Source organism: Rattus rattus, chromosome 13 (assembly GCF_011064425.1).
Source record: "Rattus rattus isolate New Zealand chromosome 13, Rrattus_CSIRO_v1, whole genome shotgun sequence".
Lineage (NCBI taxonomy): Eukaryota > Metazoa > Chordata > Mammalia > Rodentia > Muridae > Rattus > Rattus rattus.
In genome coordinates, this window is record NC_046166.1 from 2,644,763 (window position 1) to 2,667,147 (window position 22,385).

Below are 22,385 nucleotides of genomic sequence, written 5' to 3' on the forward strand. Positions count from 1 at the left end.
CAGCTGCAATCATTCTGCAGTGAGGGATGGGACCTAGACAGCATCTGTTGCACCTCTGATGGGATCTGGTGGGTTTGATCCTGTGTCGTCTCTGCAGGTTTCTACAGCTGCTGTGAATTCCTGCATGTGGCACTGTGGAAGCTAGCCAGCGAGGACGAATTTTACTGGTTGGTTTGCGATTGGTTTTTGGTTTGGTTTGGTTTTTTACTGCAGTGAGAGTCTTGTTTTGGGGGCTTGTCCACAGTCAATGGCAACAGCCTGTGTTCTTTTGGAGGCCACAGAAATCTACCTCACCTGATGTTTGGTTACCGGGTCCCTCACTGAACCCTGTGCTCACCGATTGTCTAGACTGGCTGACTAGAAAGTTCCAGGAGTCTGGCCATCTCTAGCCCTGAGCCCTGGATGTCAGGGTTAGAGATGTGCGCTTCTGCACATGGCTATTATGTGGGTGCTGGGATCCAAACTTAGGTCCGAGTTTGTGTACTAACTGGGCCCTATCCCCAGCCTCACAAACCAGTTTTAACTTGTGTTTACCCAGTGGCTGAGGAAATTGATAGTAACTGACCATTTTCATTTGGTTAATTTTTGGCTTGTAAATATTTTCATTTATTCTTTAAAATTTTCATCAAGCCATCTTGATATCCACCTACCGCTACTTCAGTCCCTCCTTCGACCTCCCGCTCTGTGTCCTTTCCCAGAAACTTCATCTCCTCTGGTTTACTGCTACCCAAACCCGCCAGATACCATCAGTCCTGCCCATCTATGTCCATGGGTATGGGCCCATCCCCTGTAGCATGAGCAACCTACCAGAATCGACATTTCTAAAAGAGTAATTTCCTCCACTAGATGCAGGAGCTCACAGGGCCTCTCCTGCGCCTCTGCTGGCATTTAGACTGGTTTCATTTTATGTAGATCCTGTGCTAGAACCATACCTGCTATGCATTGATGTGTGCAACAACCATACCATGTCCAAAAGTCGCCTTTACACCCCTCCTCCCCAAATGCCTGCTCTTATATCCTCTCTGCTCCTTCTTCCTCAATGTTCCTTAAAGGGGACTGTGGACACAGGACCCGCCCATACCTGAGCACTCACAGTCATGTGGACACAGGACCCGCCCATTCCTGAGCACTCCCAGTCACGGGGACACAGGACCCGCCCATTCCTGAGCACTCACAGTCACGTGGACAAAGGACCCGCCCATTCCTGAGCACTCACAGTCACGTACACCCCTCACTTAAACCATTTGTTAAGTCTCCGTATTAACTGCCACTCGTTGCAAACAGGAGCTCCTGTAGCCAAGATTAGAGCAGCAGAACTCTGTGTTACAAACATACTGAGAAAGCAGCTTGACAGCACATCCATTTAAAACAGCAGCGGGGCCCCTCCAAGGACCTATGATCCGTGTCCTCAAACAGGCTGACCGAAACGACGGCACCAAGCATGAACTCCTTCCTGTGTGCGAGCGTCATAGCCAGTCAGCAAGCGATTTGTTCTTGCACCCCTGAGAGCATCTTCCTTAACATGCTGTCGTAGGGATGTGCAGCCTCCAGCGCTGGATGAGGCTCTGATGTCCTTCCTCCTCCAGAAACCTGCATAGCACCTTCTGCACTATGTAACCAGGGTTCTGGCCATTTTAAATTCTCTTTGAGAACTGTCTGTACACGTCATTGGCCACTAATTATCTAGATCATTTGAGGGGTTGGGTATTTAATTTTTGCAGTTCTTTATATATTTTAGACACTAATCTCTGGAATATCATTGGCAATGATTTATGACCTAAGTCTAATATAAAAGGAAGATTTTCTCGAATAAGCTTTAAATGAATGTCTATTTACAGAAACTTCTAATGTATACTGACTCTATGGCAATCCAGAAAACTCTTATAATCATGGAGAATTTTTAAATGTATCTTTTGTTTTTAAAAAAAAATTGTATTTTATGCAGTCATCAATCCTATCAAGTTTCCAGTCTTCTAAATGTCACCTATTTTTTGAAGCGTTGAAAAAGACTTTTCACGACTGGAAAACGAGTTTAATTCCTCCTGACCTGAAAATAAAGCTGTCCAAGCGTCCCATGGATCAGCAGAGCAGTGACGAGGATGCAGACGCTGACTTCGACACCCAGATCATCATCCAGCAAAGTTTGCTGGATGCGTACAAGCCAGAACTAACTGGACGCACTCCGGAAGATGAGAGGTAATGTCTGTCTCTCGGGCAGTGAGCATTCCGCAGTATTCAGCAGCTGAGAGGACTGGTGACCTTAATGTTAATGTGACAAGAGCAGAAGGGAAAGTTGGACAGAAGACAGGGGATTGTCTTCTTTTGCTTTTTCAGTAGTGATTGGAACTGACCCCAAGGCCACATGAGTGCGAGGAATGCACTGTACCACTGAGCTACACTTCCTAGAGAATAACTGTAACTTAACAGGTAACTTAACAGATAGAAAAAAAGAAAACATGATGCCCAAATGCACAGGAAAAAAAAAAAAACTTGGAGAAAATTAAGAATTTTTAAGAGGTCTGGAGAGATGGCTCAGCAGTCCAGAGCACTGGCTGTTCCCCTAGAGGTCCTGAGTTCAGCTCCCAGCAACCACATGGCGGCTCACAACCATCTGTACTGGGATGTGATGCCCTCTTCTGGTGCGTAGGCAACCGTGCCGGCAGAATACTGTATAGATAATAAAGAGTTGCTGGAAGGTACAATCTGGATGAGAAGACGGTCACTGAAACCAGGAGAAAGGAATGAACCCAATCTCTGTAGGGCCAAGGAGGACCATATCACGACCGTCCCGTGGAGTCTAAGTTACACATGAATCTAAGTGAGACAGACACGTAGACCATCTTCTGTGTGAGGTGGCCGAGGGGGGCTCAGTCTTCATCTCCTCAAATCCAGAGGACACATGGTAACCTCAGAAAAGACTAATGCCTGGTGGGTGGATTAGAGTAGAAACGGCCAGTAGGTCTCTAAATGGTGTAGGAGCCTCTGTCACCTGGGTCCGGACAGTTCACAGTCACAGCCACTTGCATGCACTCTAATCACCCACATTGGCCCGTGAGGGTGAAACCATTTTTTTCCACCTGGGCTGACAAGCCCAGTTTGGTTGGCATGGCAACCTCTATTTACCTGCCCAGTGCCACAGGATGTTTTCTAACCTCAAATGATCTTACAGTTACATATGGAAATGATGGGTTACATGGAACCTGTAGGATTTTTAAAGATTTACTTTGTATTTTGGATGTCTGTGCCTGGTGTGGAGTTTTGTTTGTGGGTGCAGATGGCTTCCACAGGCATCAGATGGCCCTGGAGCTGACTTATGGGTAAGGGTGAACGCCCATTGTGGGTGCTGGGAACCAAACCCTGGTTCTCTGCGAGAGCAGTACATGCTCTTGGCCATTGAGCCACATCTCCAGGCATCCTACTGTGTTTTCTAAATGTGGCAAGCTTGTGGTGAGCTCACAGTATGCCATGTATTGTGTAACCCTTAACTCACTTAAACATTAAGTCTCATTACTTCCCTATGGGGAGGTGCACAAGAATAACTTATTCAAGCTCACTCAACCGATGAAAGTCCAGGCAATCTGACACCAATTCTGTGCTTTTTTTTTTCCACACTGTTCCTATACATTGCTGTTCACTTTAAGGTGATGATTAAAAAAATACATAAATGCTTAAGGTTTTACAAAGAAATCAGACTTATTAGGTTGTCTTGTCCTGTGATTATGATTTTAAAATGCACCAAGTAATTGATTTTGAATTAATAATTTTAGTCCAAAAAGTGTAAGAGATTTTGCCTAAGTACAGCATAAGAATGTTTCACAGAAGTTGAAATTGTAGTCATTACACAAATTTCATTTATTAAACTTCAAAATTTGTACGATACCTAGGAAAGATTGCTGGTTGGGTCAGGCACTTGTTGGTAAAGGAAGTCACCAGATGCTGACCTCTGGTGCATGAGTATTCATGCATACATGTAAACACACACACACACACACACACACACACACACAGAGGAGAATCCAGAACCAAAACTAAACTGTAAGGTAACAGATTTGTGCTCCTGTAAGTCAGTAAGGGTGCGGTAGTTTTTTACAGAACGTATGGACACTAACACAGCACCAAGCCCATTAACACAGTCTTAAATATTAAAGAGAATCAACTGACCACATTGTGAACAAGACACAGAGTCTAAGAAAATTCATTCCCTTCGACCTAATTCATTGAGTAATCTGAGAAAATAATAATCTAGGACTCATATATTGAATTCGGACAGTAGTGCATGCCTGTGGTACCTGCAGAGGCAGAAATGAGGTGGGAAAATGAAGCAGCCCTGGGCTACACAGTGAGAACCCCATCTCAACATTAAAAATTTCATATACAAAGCTTTAATGTTTAGGTATTTTCATAAAAATATAATTTAAACTATCACTGTTTCCTGAGAGAGAATTACAACTATGGGGACATTTTAAAGTTCACACTCTGGCTATGCATTCTTTTTAGCAGTATTTTTTTTTAAATCATAGAGTAGCTATCAGTTTTTCCATGTTGTACAATGATATTTCAATCTCAGACAGATTTGAGTCAGCAACATTTATTGACAGAATATACTAGGCTCCCATGAAGAATTGTTTCCTTGCCTCCCAAAAGCTGTATCTAATAAGGCACGGCAGGTGTGGAGAGGCAGTTTTCCTAAAAAATGTGGAGGAACAACATACTACATTTTACAAATAGAATATCTCTCTTCCACCCCACGTGCTCATGCACAATCGCGTGTGTGTACGTGGTCATGTGAGCGTGCGCACAAAATGTGTGCACTGGAGATCAAACCCAAGGTGTTGTGCATGCTAGCCTAGCGCTCTAACGCTAAGCTGCTCGCCCACCTTTTAGCGAGTGCTCTTTTAGGCCTCCTTGGTTGCCTCGGACAGGACCACAACCCGAGCGCCTGCTGCTACCTTGGGTTCCCATCAGAACATCAGATTTAAAATTGCCTTTTTTTTTTTTTTTTTTTTTTAACCTGTGCAGATCCCAGTCTTTTTTCAAGTGAGGACTATAAGAAGATAGTTGAAGCAATCGAGACAGTTAAGTACTCTTCCTATCCCCGTCCCAGTTTGTAGTGAGGTACAGTAGTGATGGCATTTCCTTCCAAAAGCGTGGAAACAGGTTCCACAGCAGCCCAGGGGCTTATCAAAGAATGGCAGCGTTCCTGCCTAGACAGAGCTAGGGGTGCTCCTGGGCCTGGGCGGTGAGGAATGCTGGGTACAGAGCTTCAGTGCTTGCCCTGTGACGTTGAAACTTGCCTTCCGTTTAAGACGGTGCTTGGATTCTGCTCTTTCTCACTGGCTTTGGCTGTAGACTTCAGAAGCGGTGCGGGCTCCTGTGCGTGCCAAATGTGAATCTGTTTGTTTTCCTCGTTACTAGGTAAGGAAGACGCATTGGCAAGCTTTGCCAAGTACCATCCCGCCTTTGATGAAGCCAACGGGAGTGGCTGGCTTCCTCTGCACAAGGCGGCAGTGCAGTTAAACAAGAACATCTTAGAAGTAACCCTGCATGGTAAATTCCTCTTCAGCCCTCGGGATGCTTCTGAGGAAGAAGTGTATTTGTGCACCTTAACCTGTGTGGTGTGGTGAATTTATTTCAGCTTCCAAACCCAGTGTGTGGGAACAAACCACCCGTAACGGCGAAACACCCCTGTTTTTGGCTGTCAGCAGTAGCCTCTTGGAAAACGCCCATTTTCTCCTTCTCAATGGCTGCGATCCAAATGCTAAGAATTTTGAAGGCAATTCTCCTCTTCTTACAGGTACATGCGCACATTGACCAGGACTCTTGGTCCCTTCCATGCCTACATGCTTTTTATTGTGACACTGACAATTCGGCCCCCACTGATCAGACACAGAAACCCTCTCTCTAGCTTGTAAATGGCTGGATGTGGTGACTTACACTTAAAATCAAGCATTCTTGACTTTGAGGCCAGTCTGGATCACAGAGTGAGTCAAAGCATTTTGAAGACATGTCCCAAGGAGAAAAATTTAAGACAGAAAAATCCTCCGAGTAAGAACAAAGATAGCTGGGAAAGGTAGGGAAATCTAATCTGGTCCTTTAACCTGGCACAAATGCGATTCTTTTCAGTACAGCGCTGCCCACTGTCTCACCCGGCTCCGAGTCACGGAGCCCAAGAGCCTCTTCTGAGAAGGCTGTGTACAGCCACAGAGCGGTACCCCACAGGATGTTCAAGAACTGGGGGTCAGTGCCACCCTCTTGAAACCTCGGGCGCCTGTGTGATAACAGCGTGCGTAAACGTCACATGTTAAAAACAAGCACACGTTAGACTCGGAAGACGCTCAGCCATGGTGGGAAGCTGGTTTCCGCTCTGTTCACTCACCCTGACCGTGGTGCTGCGCTCGTCCTGCCCTGCACCCTGCTTGTTGGCTTCGGTTGTTGCTAACTGCATCGCCGTTTTAATCCCAAAGAACCTCATGGAATATCCTGTACTCCACACTTTGGATACCAGGTCCAAACCCCCACTTCCTGTGAGCTCAGCCATCCTCCTTTGCATATTTAAATTACATCGAAGTCCTCCAACTGTTTGCTGAGATGGGCTCTGTTGCTGTTAAGTTTTCCTTCTCAGCAGCTACCAGTGTCTTAAGACTCAGGCTCTCGTTTAGACTCTCATTGAAAATACACTTTTATAAAAGATGGTTTAGAGAAACGATTCCAAAAATAGAATTAACATGGAAATAACACTTGTCTCCGCTTCTCCATGTCACCGGTGAAGGAGCAACTTCACAGCGATGTCAAGTTTAGGTTCGCCCTGGTGCCCTGTCCTTCTGAAGCCTCTTGAGGCATTTCGCATGCATTTCTTTTCCTTTTTTAAAAATATTTTTACATGTATGTACTCATGTGTGGGTGGGGGTGTTGGGGGTGCACGTGCCATGGCACACGTGGGAGGTCATATGACAGCTTGAGGAAATTGGTTCTCTCCTCCTGCTATGGGTAGCCTGGGGTGGAATGTAGCTTGGCAGGCATGGCGGCAAGCGCCGGGCTGCCTCACTCTTTTCTTTCATTCTTAGAAGAAAATAAGAAAAGGTTAGCATAGATTATTTACGAATAACACTGGGCGTCCCTGTAACATTCCTACACCGTGAAAGGCTTTATACTGTGTGTGAATCTTTAGGTGGTGACGCAGGCTTACTTTGTACGTAAGTATGCCATCTTATGACTTTTTCACATCTGTCTAATGTCCTTCTGTCCTGTTCACTCCCCCTTACCCTCTCCTGCCCCACTCCTCCAACCCCCTCCCTCTTTTCAGATACCCCACTTCCTGTCCTTGTTTTTGATGATCCATGAATTTGATTAGGGTTGCTTAAAGAACCATAGGTGAGAGGGTGTTTGCAGGAGCATGGACAAGCTATTAGTGGTCTAGCACTGAAGTGTGATTTCCTAGCCTCCAGTGCCCATTAACTGCCTAAGGATCCTGGGGGCGGAGCTTGTGAGCCTCTCCTCTGAGCTCCTATTCTCTAGAGAAAATAAGATAATAACTTGAACTTTGTCTCAACCATGTAAACACCCAGTAGACATAGCTACTCACAGGTTTCTGTTTTTGTTTTTGTTTTCCAGAGCTGAGGACCAAACCCAGGGCCTTGCGCTTACTGGGCAAGCACTCTACCACTGAGCTAAATCCCCAACCCCTGCTCACAGCTTTCAAAAGCCAAACATCCCATTGACATAAAAGTGCTAACATCACTTTGTATCTGTGTCATTTAAAATGTGCTTCCTAAACACAGAATGCCGGAGCATGGGGGAGAGGCAGGCCAGGTAACGGGCAGTAGTGGCGCATGCCTTATACCAGAACTTGGGAGGCAGAGGCAGGCAGATCTCTGTGAGTTCGAAGCCAGCCTGGTCTAGAGTCCAGGACAAACATCACTATTATGCAGAGAGACCATGTCTCAAACACCCAAAAACCAGAAAGAAGAAGCTAAAGGGCACCAGTGAATATGCATTCCCCTCATACTGTCATAACGCCCACTTCACAATCTCCTAGCTGTTCTGAAAGACTCCTACGACATGGCCACCTTGCTGATCAATCACGGAGCGAATGTCAACCTTCGGTGTGCCAATGAGAGGACAGCTCTCCATGAAGCTGCCAAGCTAGGCAGACAGGACATGGTGAAGCTGATGCTGAGCTCTGGAGCAAACCCAGATGCACGGAGCTCCTACGGATTCACACCTCTTGCCCTCGCTGCTCAAGGCGGACACACTGAAACCATGCAACTACTACTGCAGAAAGGCAAGGCTTACCCGACGGTTATTACAGGGTACTGAGATCCAAGGGTGGGGCTTCTCTCTCTCTCTCTCTCTCTCTCTCTCTCTCTCTCTCTCTCTCTCTCTCTGTGTGTGTGTGTGTGTGTGTGTGTGTGTGTGTGTGTGTGTGTGTGCATGTATCTTGCCTGCAGGTTTGTCTATTCACACACACACAGAGGCCAGAAAAATGAGTCAGATGCCCTGGAATGGGAGTTAAAACAGTTTTGAGCTGTCATGTGGGTGCTGGGAAGGGAAGCCAGGTCCCTAGAAGAGCAGCCGGTGCTCTTAATAACCACTGAGCCATCTCTCCAGACCCCTGGAGTTCCTCGTGATGGGGTATTTCAAAATAATAGAAGGTAACATTTTATTCAGGCCAATGTTTGGCAAAATTGTGTGTGAATGTTGGTAATTAAAAAGCCTGAACTCATCATGGAGACTGAATTTCTTGTGACACAATCTTACTAAAATTGAGGCTGCAGATGACTTTTGCCCAATATTCCCTCATCTACTAAGAGAACTTTAAACTCTTGTGTTGCTTCTCCTTCCCTGCAAAAATCTCTGCAACAATCCATGTTCTTTCCCTTCCCTCTCCCTCTCACCACCCCTCGTTTGTCTCAGCCACATAAACACCAGTAGACAGTAGCTGCTCACAGCTTACGAAAACCAAATCTCCCATTGCTAACTTGCTAAGATTATAGCACATCCCTCCTGACGTCTTTGAATTGAGCGCTCACCCTCTGCTGGAGTATAGCCAACTCCAAGGGAAGGGAAGCACAATTCATGCTTCCTGAGTACTTTGTATCCAGCAGGCAGTTAGGTGTCTGCAGTGCTGCATGCAGTCCCTTAAACATGTGAGTCCTTTAACCCTTCCTGAGCTTGAGGAATCAGGACAAAGATTGTACCAGCTGAGCATTTCTTCCAACACCCCCTCTCCCTTACGGCAGCACTGTGTTACAAGATGACCACTCTAGACTGTGATTTAACTAGCGTAAATACTTAACCCAGACAATGTATAGATCACTGAAATCATCATTAACATACCCAATGAAACCGTGTATCTATAGCTTTTAACTACCCTATACCCAGATTTAAGGAAAACTCAACAATGTAATTTTCTTCTTTATCTTTATGTCCTGAAGTTTTGTTTTTTAGTAATATGTAGTCCATGTTTGCAATACCTGACAGTCCCCTGTGTTACAGGCCAGTCCTGTACTTTGTACACTTACTTCTTTTCTATACAGGAAGCAGATCTCCAACTAATGTCATTGAGCTTTGGCGTGATGCCCAACGGGTGATCTAAGAGACGTCTGAAATTATTCACTAGGAAACCAGAAAGTAGACAGGAGCTCCATCGTCTTTGAGGAAAGGGGTCTTGTCTGTCTCCATGTCCCTGTGTCTGTCTCTCTTGTGCTTTTGGGGGGGGGTTAAACCAAAGTCTTCTGTATTCTAGGCAAGAACTCTAATAAACTACATCCCTAGCCGATGAGTTACCCTTTGCTTACGGTCACCGACGTAAATACAGATATGGAGGGAAGGCAAACTTAAACCCTGTACCCTTCAGATAAACTAGCATTTGCTGGGTGGGCGCCCATTTGCCAGTGAGCCAGGATTCGAAGCCATACCTGACTCTAAATCACACTGTTTTGCTACCTTGTGTGGGCACAGCAGTTACGTGGCCCTCACCTTTAATCCCGGTACTCTGGAGGCATCGGCAGGCAGATCTCTGAGTTCAAGGCCAGCCTTGTCTACACAGTTAGTTAGGATAGCCAGGACTGTTACACAGAAAAACTCTGTCTCAGAAAACAAAAACAAAACAACAAAAAGAGAGTAAGCTTGGGTCTGGAGAAATGCACACACGTCTTAATTGTCTTTCTTGCTTATTAGCTGAAAATCTGAGCTGCTTCACCTTTAAGTGAGGCTATTAGAACCTACTTCTGAGTTTGGTTGTAAAGTTTAGAAGTCCTTTCTTTTTGTTTATCTTTGATTTTGAGACAGGGTCTCTGTACCTCTTGCTGTCCAGGAGCCTGCCATGTAGACCAGGTTGACCTCAAACCCAGATCCGCTTGTCTCTGCCCCTCGATGCCTGGCTAAGATTTTTTTTTTTTTTTTTTTTTTTTAGTTACGTGTCTATCTGTATTCCATGAGTGCGTAAGTGTCAAAGAAAGCTAGAAAGATAGCACTGAACCCCCACAGCTGGAATTAAAGGTGGTTGTGAGCCGCCCAACCTGGGCACTGGAAAGTGAATTCTGGTCTTCTGAAAGAGCAGCAAGCACTTCTAACCACTGAGCTATCTCTCCAGCCCAGTTTAGGAATTTTTACACAGATAAAGGGACCAGGACATAGTGAACATTAAAATCTGTTAATTAGATTGCCTAGTGCACCCGAGGAGTGAGGGTCTTGTGCAGCCCTTGTGACAAGGAGTCTGTTCTAAACTAAAGGCACACCCTTCCCCTGGAGTTGTAAAGCTCTTCAGAACGTGCTCGGCTTCACTGCGACTTCTAACAGCTTCCTTTTCTTCACCCCCAGCCCCCCCTCCCAGTCCTGCCCTAGATCTAGAGGACACTGACCCTCCAACTGACAGTCATAGGTGCACTGACCCTTGCAGCTATCAAAGCTAGGGGCTGGAGAGATGGATCGACAGTTATGAGCAATTGTTGCTCTTCTGGAGGACCAGGATTTGGTTCCTACTCACAACCATCAGTAACTCCAGTTCCAGGAGATTCCATGCCCTCTTCAGACCTCTGTGGGCACCATACATGCATGGGATGCACATACATGTAGAGGAAACACTTATGGGTAAATAAAAAAACAATTAGCATGTGTTATATTAAAGCACTAAGAGTCAAAGATGCTATAAAATATGTGCTCCCTTTTCTCATGTTACCTATATAAACTAGTTAGGGAAGAAAGGCAGGGGATAAAAGTAGTTCTAGGGCTGGAGAGATGGCTCAGCGGTTAAGAGCACCGACTGCTCTTCCAGAGGTCCTGAGTTCAATTCCCAGCAACCACATGGTGGCTCATAACCATCTGTAAAGAGATCTGATGCCTTCTTCTGGTGTGTCTGAGGACAGCTACAGTGTACTTATATATAATAAATGAATAAATCTTTAAAAAAAAAAGTAGTTCTAAATAACGGTTCTGTTGGCTTTCAGAGGAATTTAGTATCGATTGGCCCTTGGAACTCCAGTAGGAGTACTTGGTAAAAGCTAGCTTCCTTTCTAGGCTGTCTTGTAAAAGCCACCCTAACCAGTAACACCCTTGCACAGAGAGTGGCTCTAGTAAGCAACTATATTTGCCATGTTCTAATGGTATTTTTGATGAAAGGGGCGTTTTTTTGTTTTTTTTGTTTTTTTTTTTTTTTTTTTGGTTTTTTTTTTTCGGAGCTGGGGACCGAACCCAGGGCCTTGCGCTTCCCAGGCAAGCACCCTACCACTGAGCTAAATCCCCAACCCCGGCGTTTTTTAATTTTAAGTTATTCGAGACTGTTCATAGTAGAAGACCCTAATTCCTCCTAGTTAAAGTTGAGGACTGGTTGAATTACTGATGGTTGTGAACCACCATGTGGTTACTGGGAACCAAACCCTGTTCCTCTGGAAGAACAACCACTGCTCTCAACTGCTGAGGCCTCTCCCAGCCCTAACCTCTTTCCAGCAGAAGGAGTGGTGCATTAGGATTGCTTGAGGGATGCAGTGAAAAGAATTCTTTGCCTGATGAGGCTTCTTTTTTCAGGAGCTGACGTTCACAGTCAGGCCTCTGACTCCTCCTCCGTTCTCCTTGAAGCTGTTAGAGGAGGGGATCCTGACTCTGTGAGTCTCTTGCTAGAGTATGGAGCTGATGCCAACATCCCTAAAAGTTCAGGCCACCTGCCCATCCACGTGGCAGCTGACAAAGGCCACTTCTTGTAAGTTCGATTCTGTAATTGTAAATAACAGGAAATCATCATAATAACTAGTTGCTTTTTTTTTTTTTAAAGACCTGCTTGGGAAATACGGAAAGTCTTGAGTCTCAGATGTCTGAGCTAATTCAGTTTTTAACCTAAAGAGTTAAAAATTTAGTTCTACTAAATTTTACTTGGCATCTGAGTTTATTGATGAAGGAACTCCCACTTTCATTAGGGGTCTCAAATACTGCCGGATTAACAGACAGCATGCAGTGTAGGAATAACAGTATCATAAACGGGGTAGCTCTGCACTGTAACAACCTAACGTGTATTTTGAAATCCTTTCTCAGAGCTCTAAAGGAATTGGTCCCAGTCACAGACATAGCAGCCATCAAGAGGAGTGGAATCAGCCCGCTTCACTGTGCAGCAGCTGGGGCGCACCCCCAATGCCTGGACCTTCTCATTCGGGCTGGATTTGATGTGAATTTCATGCTGGATCAGAGAGTCCGTAAACATTATGACGATCAAAGGAAGTCAGCCTTGTATTTTGCTGTTTCAAATGGTGACCTCTCTTCAGTTAAGCTGCTTCTGAGTGCTGGGGCTCTACCCAATCAAGACCCAGTCAACTGCCTACAGATAGCTCTCAGGATGGGCAACTATGAGCTCATAAACCTATTACTGAGGCATGGGGCCAACGTCAACTACTTCTGCCGAGTTAACCCTCTGCATTTCCCATCAGCACTGCAATACACATTGAAAGATGAAGTCATGCTCAGGATGCTGTTGAACTATGGCTATGACACTGAGCGATGCTTTGACTGTCCTCATGGGGAAAGGGTTCATCGTTGTTGTACTTTTGAAGGCTGGACATCTACCGTTATTAAAGATACTATGGTAAGCCCACAGTACTGGTGGTACTCCCTAAACATTTATTATCTTCTAGCCTCAGAACTGTAACAATAAACACGATGTGCTCGTGGAAAAGCTCGTGCTTGGAAGATTCTGATACCATAAAATAACTAAACCCAACAGTGGGAAGTAAGAAGTACAGAAACAACTCGGAGGAGAAAATGACTTCAGTCATAACTGCGAATGTTTCACAAGTTCAACCTAAGAGCCAGGCTTTAAGGAATGGATACAGTCTTGCATTCTGGCTACTTTGTCTTTGACTGATTTATTTAGCTAAAATGTTTCTAAGTTCCCCATACCTGTGATCACTGGGTCTCTTTGGTTATCACTTTTAGCGCTCAGATCTGATCACCCATTTCCTCCGGCCATCCTTCTAATGTGCAGAGACCCCCCGCCCCCCAGCAGTCTCTTCACTTTGCCCTACCTCCTTGGCCGGCCGTCTTCCTCAGCCCCGGCCCTGCCCAGGGCCTCTTAATGACTTCTTCCTCTCCAGCTCTCATTCCAAGTGTCCTCTCCCAGAGGCCCCTCCCTGGCCACCTTAAGTACTTCCCTCTCAATCATTTTTAGTGTGGAGATCGGTTCTTTTATAGCATTTATGTAGAATTATCACTTTAATTCTTTTGCCACCTCACAGATATATGAGCATCAGCTCTGATTCACTTGCTTCTAGGCTTTTAGGTCTGTGCTTAGCACGTAATGGATGTTTTACACATACCTGAATTTATATTACCAAAATTTGAAAACAGGATGCTGAATGGGAGACTCTGAAACAGTTAAATGGAGTGAAAGGTTTTATTTTACGTGATCGGGGCAGAAGTTTGTGCACTAACTTGGCATTTAAACATACACCATCTGGTATCATTTTCTAAACAGTTCAATTCTCATTTGGGCATTTTGTCTAAGGGCACAAGACAGAAATTGTCATATTGTTCAAACATCAGGATCAGATCTAGGTTATAAATAATAGAAAATGCAAAAAAAAATACAAAAGCTTTAATAAAGTGGCATCTGGGCAAGGAGGCACACATGTGGTCCCAGCTGCTCAGGAGTCATTACTTGAGGCCAGCCTGAATGACACAGTAAGACTCTATCTCAAAAAGCAAAGACAGGGTTAGCAAGATGGCTCCCCGAGTTAGGGTATTTGACACTGTGTTTGATCCCTGGAACCACAATGGAAGGAGATAACCAACCCTGTGACATTGTCCTCCAACTTGGAACATGCCAGCACATGAACACACATGCACGCACGCACATAAACAAACGTTTTTAAAAAGATAAAGTGCTTCATCCTCTTCTCCTATAGAACCAGGAGTAATCTTCCAAGCAGACAGTCGCCACTTCATGCTCAGCAGGAGAAACACCACGTTCCAGAAGCCGGCCTGGGTCTTGCTTTTCCTTGAGTCTCTGGGTAGCTGCTCAGACTCCCCACAGCCAGGCAAGGCATCTTGGGTGTAGCCAGGCAAGCCACAGACATGCAGATCAATCTGCCACTCACTGCCCGTGTGAGGTCCTGAGGCCACACTGAGATCAGGTGAAAGAGCTGAGCTCGGGGCACTTTACACTCATCTCCCTGCTCAACCCCGGTGCTCAGTGCTGATTTTCATTTGCTTTCTGCTTGTTTTCCTCACAGTTTTGCGAAGTCATAACTTTGTCATGGCTACAGCACCTCTCAGGAAAAGTTGTTCGTGTGATGCTTGATTATGTTGACCAAGTTCAAATCTGTTCAAAATTGAAAGCCGTGCTCGAAAAACAAAAGCTCTGGCCAGAAATACATGTTATCTTGAGTGAGTATCGTTCTTAGAGAAAATTCTTACCAAAACACTAATTGTGTTTTTATTTTATTTTTAGAACTTTTCTGATTAGATGGTTGACCTAAAAGAGAATAGAAAAACATTATTCCTTTAAAATGGTACTATTCATAACCACAATTAATGTGTGCTTATCATTACTACTCCCCAGCAAATGACATCTAATGACTCTGTAGGTGGGTAACACATTTTTCCCTCTGATCGACTTAACCTATGGCTATGAAACAGTTTACACCCAGGAACTGTAAGCTAGAAACAGCAAGAGCAAGGGGGAAGCTAAGTTCTAAGCCGGTAGTGTATCAAAGGATGCACTTCCATATGGATTTGTCCACATTAAATTAAGATCAAATTAAGACTTTCTTCTATCTTGTTTCTCCTGGGGTGACCTTTGAGCTTTAACCAATCCCAAGATTGATATGTAACTACTTGAAGAATCTGAGTCTCACAAGGCAGACTCACAATGAATGTAGCTCTGAAACTGTCTATATAAGAGACCCTGATGAGGACTGAAGAGCTGTTTCCTACCGATAGGGATGCCAAGTATAAACCTTGTTAACACAGATATCGAGTACATTTGCTAACTAAACCCTCGGGTCAGCAAAAACCAAGCTATCCTTTTTTTTTTTTTAGCAAACCCCCGTTCTCTACAACACTTATGCCGCCTCAAGATCCGGAAGTGCATGGGACGGTTACGTCTACGCTGCCCGGTCTTCATGTCGTTTCTTCCGCTGCCCAATGTCTTAAAAGCTTACGTCCTTTACAAGGAGTATGACCTTTACGGACAAGGAAGCTCTACAGGCACATGGTAACTGGGCTCTGCTGGAGGGAGAGGTATAAGCTGCAACATCCTTCTTAACAATTCGCTTGCTGGCAATGGCTTTTCCTTTTCTTCACTCAGTAATTAAAGTCTCAGAGTAGACAACGTTGTTTCAAAAGCTGTTCTATGTAGGATACCTCCCTGTGACCTGTTGGTCAGAGGTTTCAGAAACCTTTCAAATAATACATTATCTGAACTGTTATTGAATACAAATAATCATTGTTCTTGGGGGCTGGAGAGATGGCTCAGGGGCTAAGAGCACTGGCCACTCTTCCAGAGGTCCCGAGTTCAATTCCCAGCAACCACATGGGGGCTCACAACCATCTGTAATGGGATCCAATGCCCTTTCTGCTGTGTCTGAACACAGTGACAATGTACTCACATACATGAAATAAATCATCTTTAAAAGAAAATCATTGTTCTTGAGTGCACACCACAGCCCAGTGAGGCACTACTGCTGAAGACATCACACATTCTGGTCGAAGGACACAGAGATCAAGAAAGGAGCTGAAGCCTCCCAGCGGCTGGCTTTCCTAGTTGTGGGAGTTGTTTTACAGTCATCTGGGAGTGGCTGGGACTCCTCACTGCCTTACCCAGTTGGGGCCTCCGCATGCTACAGTAACTCACTACCAGGCAAAATGTGCCCGACTGTGATGGGCTGATCAACTACACTGCTTGGATCTGAGACTACATGGAGGAACTCCTGTCTGGTACTCGGACCCTGCTTGTGGTGAAGTAGGAGTGTCGAGCCCCAGGCTGCAAAGGTACTGAGTCCTAGGAGGGAGCTCTTCCTGATGCTCTGCTGAATGAACACGTGACACCGCCTTTTAAATGTTATACTCATGAGTTATCTCGGCCTTGGACAGACTTGTTTCACTATTAGTGGTGTCAATTAAGGCAGAGACTGCTAACTGGTGCAACTGCGGGAATAAAGAACTGGTAAGTGCTCGGCCTTAAGCAGAACATTCAGAATCTCCCACTCCAAGGCTCAGAGCACATAACAGGAGGAGCAGAAAAACTGCTAAGAGCCAGAGGACAGGGCCATGAAAACTACACGACATGGTCATCGTGGTCTCATGAACTACAAACACTGTGGCTGACTGCACGAGACTGGGCTATCAACATCCACCCCACCACAGCGCCAGAGGGATGTGCTCGCCACATCAGCCTCATGACCAGGATTTGACCCCCACTGGCAAGAGAAAACCAACTCCAAGTGTCCTCTGAACTCCACGTGCACACCATGGCACATACACACACCCCCTTTCTAATAAATAAAACAAAAACATCCCACATGGATCTTGGCGAGATCATGAGGCCCCACTATTCCCTGAAGAGGAGCTGCTGGAAAGTGGCAGCTGCTAAGGGAAAGGAGTCACTTTCTTCAGTGTTGCAGTGCCGGACGCTGTTCATTCTCCATTAAGTCATTCCCTTGTATGGAATGGCCACATGTGCTGCCCTGGCTGCACGGTCACGCAAGCAACCCTAACCACCCAGTGAACTGGACAGATGGGTAGATAGGTACTGCAGGGAAAGAAAGGGTTTGGCAGGAATAGAAGGGGATGGGGATGGAGTAAATATAATCAAAATAGATCCACGTCAACAATAAATTTTAAAAATTTTAAAGGAGCTCTGAAGCCAGGCATGGTGGCCCATAATCCCAGCTTGTGGGAAACAAGGCCGAAGGATCAAGAGTTCAAGGTCACCCATGGCTACATGGGAATCCAAGGAAGCTTTGGCTGTATGAGACAGTCTCAAACAAACAAACACGTGGCTTTGAACACAGCTTCTCAACAAGTGGCTAAAACTGTAAGGCGACTAAAATTCAAAACCAAGACTCATCCAAGTACAGCAGCACATGCCTAGAATCCAAACTATTTAGGAGGTAAGGAGGGAGGACTTCAAATCAAGACTACAGCTTAAGAGCTAATACAAATTCCAAGTAACTGAAACACACACAGTCCTAATAGCGTGCTGCTCTTATAGTAAGTGTATAAATGCAATTTCTTTGTGCTAAAACAAATGTCACTCCGACCACTTTCTTCTTCATTAGGCAGCTCTGCTGGCCTGGAACTCAGATCTACCTGCCTCCGCCTCCTGACGGCCTGTAATCTTAGAGAGTATGTCTTACAGATTCAACGGAGTAAAATAGCCCCATCACATGTACCACAATCCCAGCGCCAACTTAACTTCTGCCACCATTTCTTCATGGCTAAGCACACAGGCAGGGTATTAAGAACTCTGAATTGAAATTTTATCACTGATAGGAAAAACACTAGCCATCTTTCTGGAAACTCCTGGTTAGTTCTCCACTTACCAGTTAATGTGATCCCTAGCAAAGGAGTTTAAATGTTTTCAAATCAATGAACTTACGTGTTTTACACTCAACACAGGCTGGTACTCAACAGGGAGGCTCACTACTGACAGAAGATGCCAGCCTTAAGTTTTCATTTCTATACTGTATTACATGTCTGTACGTTGTTATTCTTTTACTAGTGTATTTAAGTAAAAGATACTTAAGTTTTTTACTCATATATACAGGCTGCTACAAAAAGTTGAGGAATATAGGTGCTGATTAGGCCACATCTACATCTTGTTCAAACGGCACAGAAGGGTAGCACCCCCCATTTCGCCATAGCCCAGTCAGCCACCACACTGGCGCTCTCATAGCAGTCTTAATACTTTTAGCATCAGTATAGTCCATCTTGGTACAACAGTCTTTGATTTCCAATAAAGGGACCCATGGCCACATTAGCTACTTGAGTAAACACAGACTTTTTTTACACTAACATTTTTGCAATACTAGTAAACTTGAAGACTTGTTTAGGTCATACATGCACTTAAGTAAATTATAAAATTCTAGTTAAGTTCATCCACTCTCTTGACCTACAAGTATATATACATTTTTGTAAAATTCAAATTAATATACAAATTCTAAGTTCTTGCTTAGTTCCGTAATAAACTACACAAAGCACATGTAATAAACCCATGAGGGTTTTTTTTTTTTTTTTTTTTTTTTTTTTTTCAGAGCTGGGGACCGAACAGGGCCTTGCTCTTGCTAGGCAAGCGCTCTACCATTGAGCTAAATCCCCAACCCCAAACCCATGAGTATTAAACCTAAGGTCCAAGCTACTGAAGCTAGAGCAAACAATAACCTTTTTTCCTTTTTTTTATAAAAGGTTTATTATACATAAGTACACTGTAACTGTCTTCAGACACACCAGAAGAGCGCATCAGATCCCATTACAGATGGTTGTGAGCCACCATGCGGTTGCTGGGATTTGAACTGAGGACCTCTGGAAGAGCAGTCAGTGCTCTTACTCCTGAGCCATCTCTCCCACCCAATAACCTGCCTTCTTAACTAGGGAATTTCTTCAAGTAGGATAACTGCATAAAGCACAGATCATAAGTAAGTTAGTGGAGTAATTATTAAAGTCTCTTTCCTTTGCTATAAAAGCCAACAAACTTTTCTTTATAAGTGTCTCCCCTTTTGCCTGTTGTGGAATTGCAATGGGGTCAGAATGTGCTACAAAAGATTAGCATTTTTAGTTCTCTGTATGCTTGTGTCTGTGGGGTGTGTACATGTGAGCACAGTGGCCATCAGTGTTAGAAGGGATGGGTCCACTGAAGCTGCAGCTGCAGGCCATCCGCTGTGGGACTGGAACTGAGCTCAGGCCTCTGGAAGAGGCATACATTGAGCTATCGCCGCAGCCCCAGACCGAAACATCTGAACTTACTTGGAGAAAACTTCAGAGTAACTATCAAATATTTCATACAAAAATACTGTAAAAATCATGGACTTTTATTATACATTTAAAAAATCCAACAACATATTTCTTGAAGCCTTGTCAGTAAATACCTATTTTGACAAATGAAAAAATAAGTCCTCTGCTCCACAAGCTACACCATGATCACAAATCCAATTTTAGAGATGCTGAATGATTTTTAATTGTACACTGCACAGTTGGTTAATATCAGTGATATCAATTTACTTACATTACAAAAATCACAAAACATACAAAGCAGTCTTACACATAAATTATCATTTAATCCCCAGTGTTCATGTAACTGAAGCTGTTTACTTACAAGTATAGCCAGAGACTACAGTTCAGTGTAGACAGTGGTCTCTCCTTGCTGCCTTTGACTTGGCAGAGGCAAGCAGATATCTGATCTAGACCAACCTGGTCTATAGAAAGTTCCAGGGTACCCAGGGCTACACAGAGAAAACCTATCTCAGAAAGAATCCTCTTTTGTAGGTGTCTCAATCCTCCTTCAGATAAGATGGTGCTCACCAGCGACACACCATCTCAGCAAGGAGTAGCATTCAATTCTGGAGCAAATCAGAGGGTTATTCAGATAGTAGAAGTGCAGAAAGATCCAATGGGACCTCCAAAATCCAAAATTAAGAAAATTCCCCAGGGACCACCTTCTCCTCCTGCGCCTGTAATGCACTCTCCTCCTGGGAAGATGGCTGTAACCAACCAGCAGCAGTGGAAACCCCTCCTTGTATTTCCAAGTGCAAGAATCTAAGGGTGTATGTGCCAGTCCAGGAGACGGGCGGCTGCTGCAAGAGGGCTTCAGACGGTCCACAGAAGTGAAGACGTGGCCCAAGTCAGCTGAGCCTGACTGAAGTGCTAGACACTGCTGATCGGAAGGCTAGAGATGCAGGAAAATGCAAGCCCAAGTAGAAAGAAAGATGGCTCAAAAAGAAAAGAAAGAAACATGGACAGAAACTTAGAGCAGTGGCCCAGAAAGTCAGAGAAAGGAGAGCTGGGATAAAAAAAAAAATTTCAGTATGATTCTAGTTTCAAATCTTTATGTTATTAATGTAGAATAAAAATCTCAGAAATAGGGGTTGGGGATTTAGCTCAGTGGAAGAGTGCTTGCCTAGGAAGCCCAAGGCCCTGGGTTCGGTCCCCAGCTCCAAAAAAAAAAACCAAAAAAAAAAAAAAAAAAATCTCAGAAATAAAACAAATTTGCTAAAAACAAAATTAAAAGTTTGCTTGCTATATACACTGGTGTGTTTAAATATTTAAAAGCGTGATATAAATGCTCAGACTCTTATTAAAAGCAAATATTTTTTTCATTTCATCTCATTCCTATGTCAGAAGACCAAGTAATTATTAAATAATGGCCAAAACAAGACTTCCTCAGGGATCCAACGACTCTGTTCAAATGGATGGTTTCCATCTCTATCAAGTTTATAGCAAGTCTCTAGCAAGGACATAGAAGTGATTTCTATTGAGTTTAGGACCACAGTGAAGCAAATACTGTCAATATAGGTAACAGAATGCAGAATATAATTAGTAGGCTACATTTCTTTTTTTAAGCAATTTTGTTAGTTTCTAAAAGCTGGGAGAGACTGTGGAGGAGAGTGTAACAGAAGAAGATCTGCACTAACATTTAGGAAGAAGTTCACAGGACGCCTTCTTCAAGCAGGAGAGCTGACTAAAGCTGAGAAGCAGAATTCCACAGTTGAATGGGGATGGACAGAAGTCAGATCATCTGAAACTGTCTGGTCCTTGCAGGACGTGTCCTGGGCATTGGAACCCATATCCATCTGACGCCTGGGCATAAATGTGACTGGGGGAATTCCTATGAAACACGACTTAAAAAGAATTAGAAAATTTTACCTCTGGCCTAAATTCCTATCCAAATAGCAGTCTTTTATTGCCACGCAAAGCACCAACCAACACTCTGAAGTCAGTAGGACATCTTCTATCAAGAAAAGACTTCCTGAAACTGCAAACTTGGGCTGGGGGTGTGGCTCTGTGGTAGTTTAGTGAGACCCTGGGTTTGATCCCTATCACTGACAAAATCATCAAAAACAAAACAAAACCAATAGCAACAACAACAACCAGAAACCTTACCAATCTCAAAAAAAGTCTTAAAATCAAGACTTGCCACCACTAATCAAATTCTAACCACAGCAGTTTATAGTTTAACAAGAAGGAAATACTACTATGAAAGCATTCCCTTTAGTAAGCCCAAACAGACTTTTAGTCAAATGCACTCTATAAATTGATACTTATTAACTGCATGTTTGGGTAACATAAGACTTTAAAGAGTATTAAATAACCAGTCCCATTTGGCACATGGATAAAAAGAATGTCGTGATCCTAGATATACTGTTATCGTGTTCCTACAGAAAACAGTGGACGTACAGAGTGTGAAACTGAGCTATATGCTGAAAACTACAACAGAAACCATTTCTAATTCAGAACAAAGAAAACTACTTGTGAGATTAGTGGTTAACCTCTTGAAAATCTATAAATGTATGACTGTAAAATATTAATCAATATATTTAACTTGTATACATATGTATATATACACCTTTTCATGTAGAACGCATGAAAATAAAATCTATAAACACAGTTTAAAATCTAAGAAATCTTGACAGAAGACAGACTGGAGGGACATGTCAACCTCGGTAGCAAGCTAACTCCTTCCTTGGTCCTATATTGTATGAGGTGTTCCATTCCTTTTCAGTCTTTCACGGAATTAGATCTTTTACTCATTTGAAAAGTAAAAGTATTTACAATAATTAGTGCAAATTATTCTCCACTCATAAATTAGTTATTTGCCTTTGTGGATATAAAGTGGCAATTCAATACATTATCAAAATGTGGGATTATGAAAATACTGGGATTATCAGTCTAAAATTTAAAAGATTATG

At 43.9% G+C, this 22,385-nt stretch overlaps 1 protein-coding gene across 1 annotated transcript; it reads left to right on the forward strand.

The window, feature by feature from the left end:
• Window positions 1-1,977: 1,977 nt before the first annotated feature.
• Asb14 (ankyrin repeat and SOCS box containing 14) lies at window positions 1,978-15,952 on the forward strand. The gene is given in 9 exon segments (XM_032919247.1): window positions 1,978-2,217; window positions 5,027-5,074; window positions 5,414-5,547; window positions 5,636-5,794; window positions 8,036-8,281; window positions 12,025-12,196; window positions 12,526-13,069; window positions 14,715-14,868; window positions 15,523-15,952. Coding segments are annotated over 9 exon segments (1,779 nt in total). The 5' UTR covers window positions 1,978-2,074; the 3' UTR covers window positions 15,702-15,952.
• The last annotated feature ends 6,433 nt before the right edge of the window (window positions 15,953-22,385 follow it).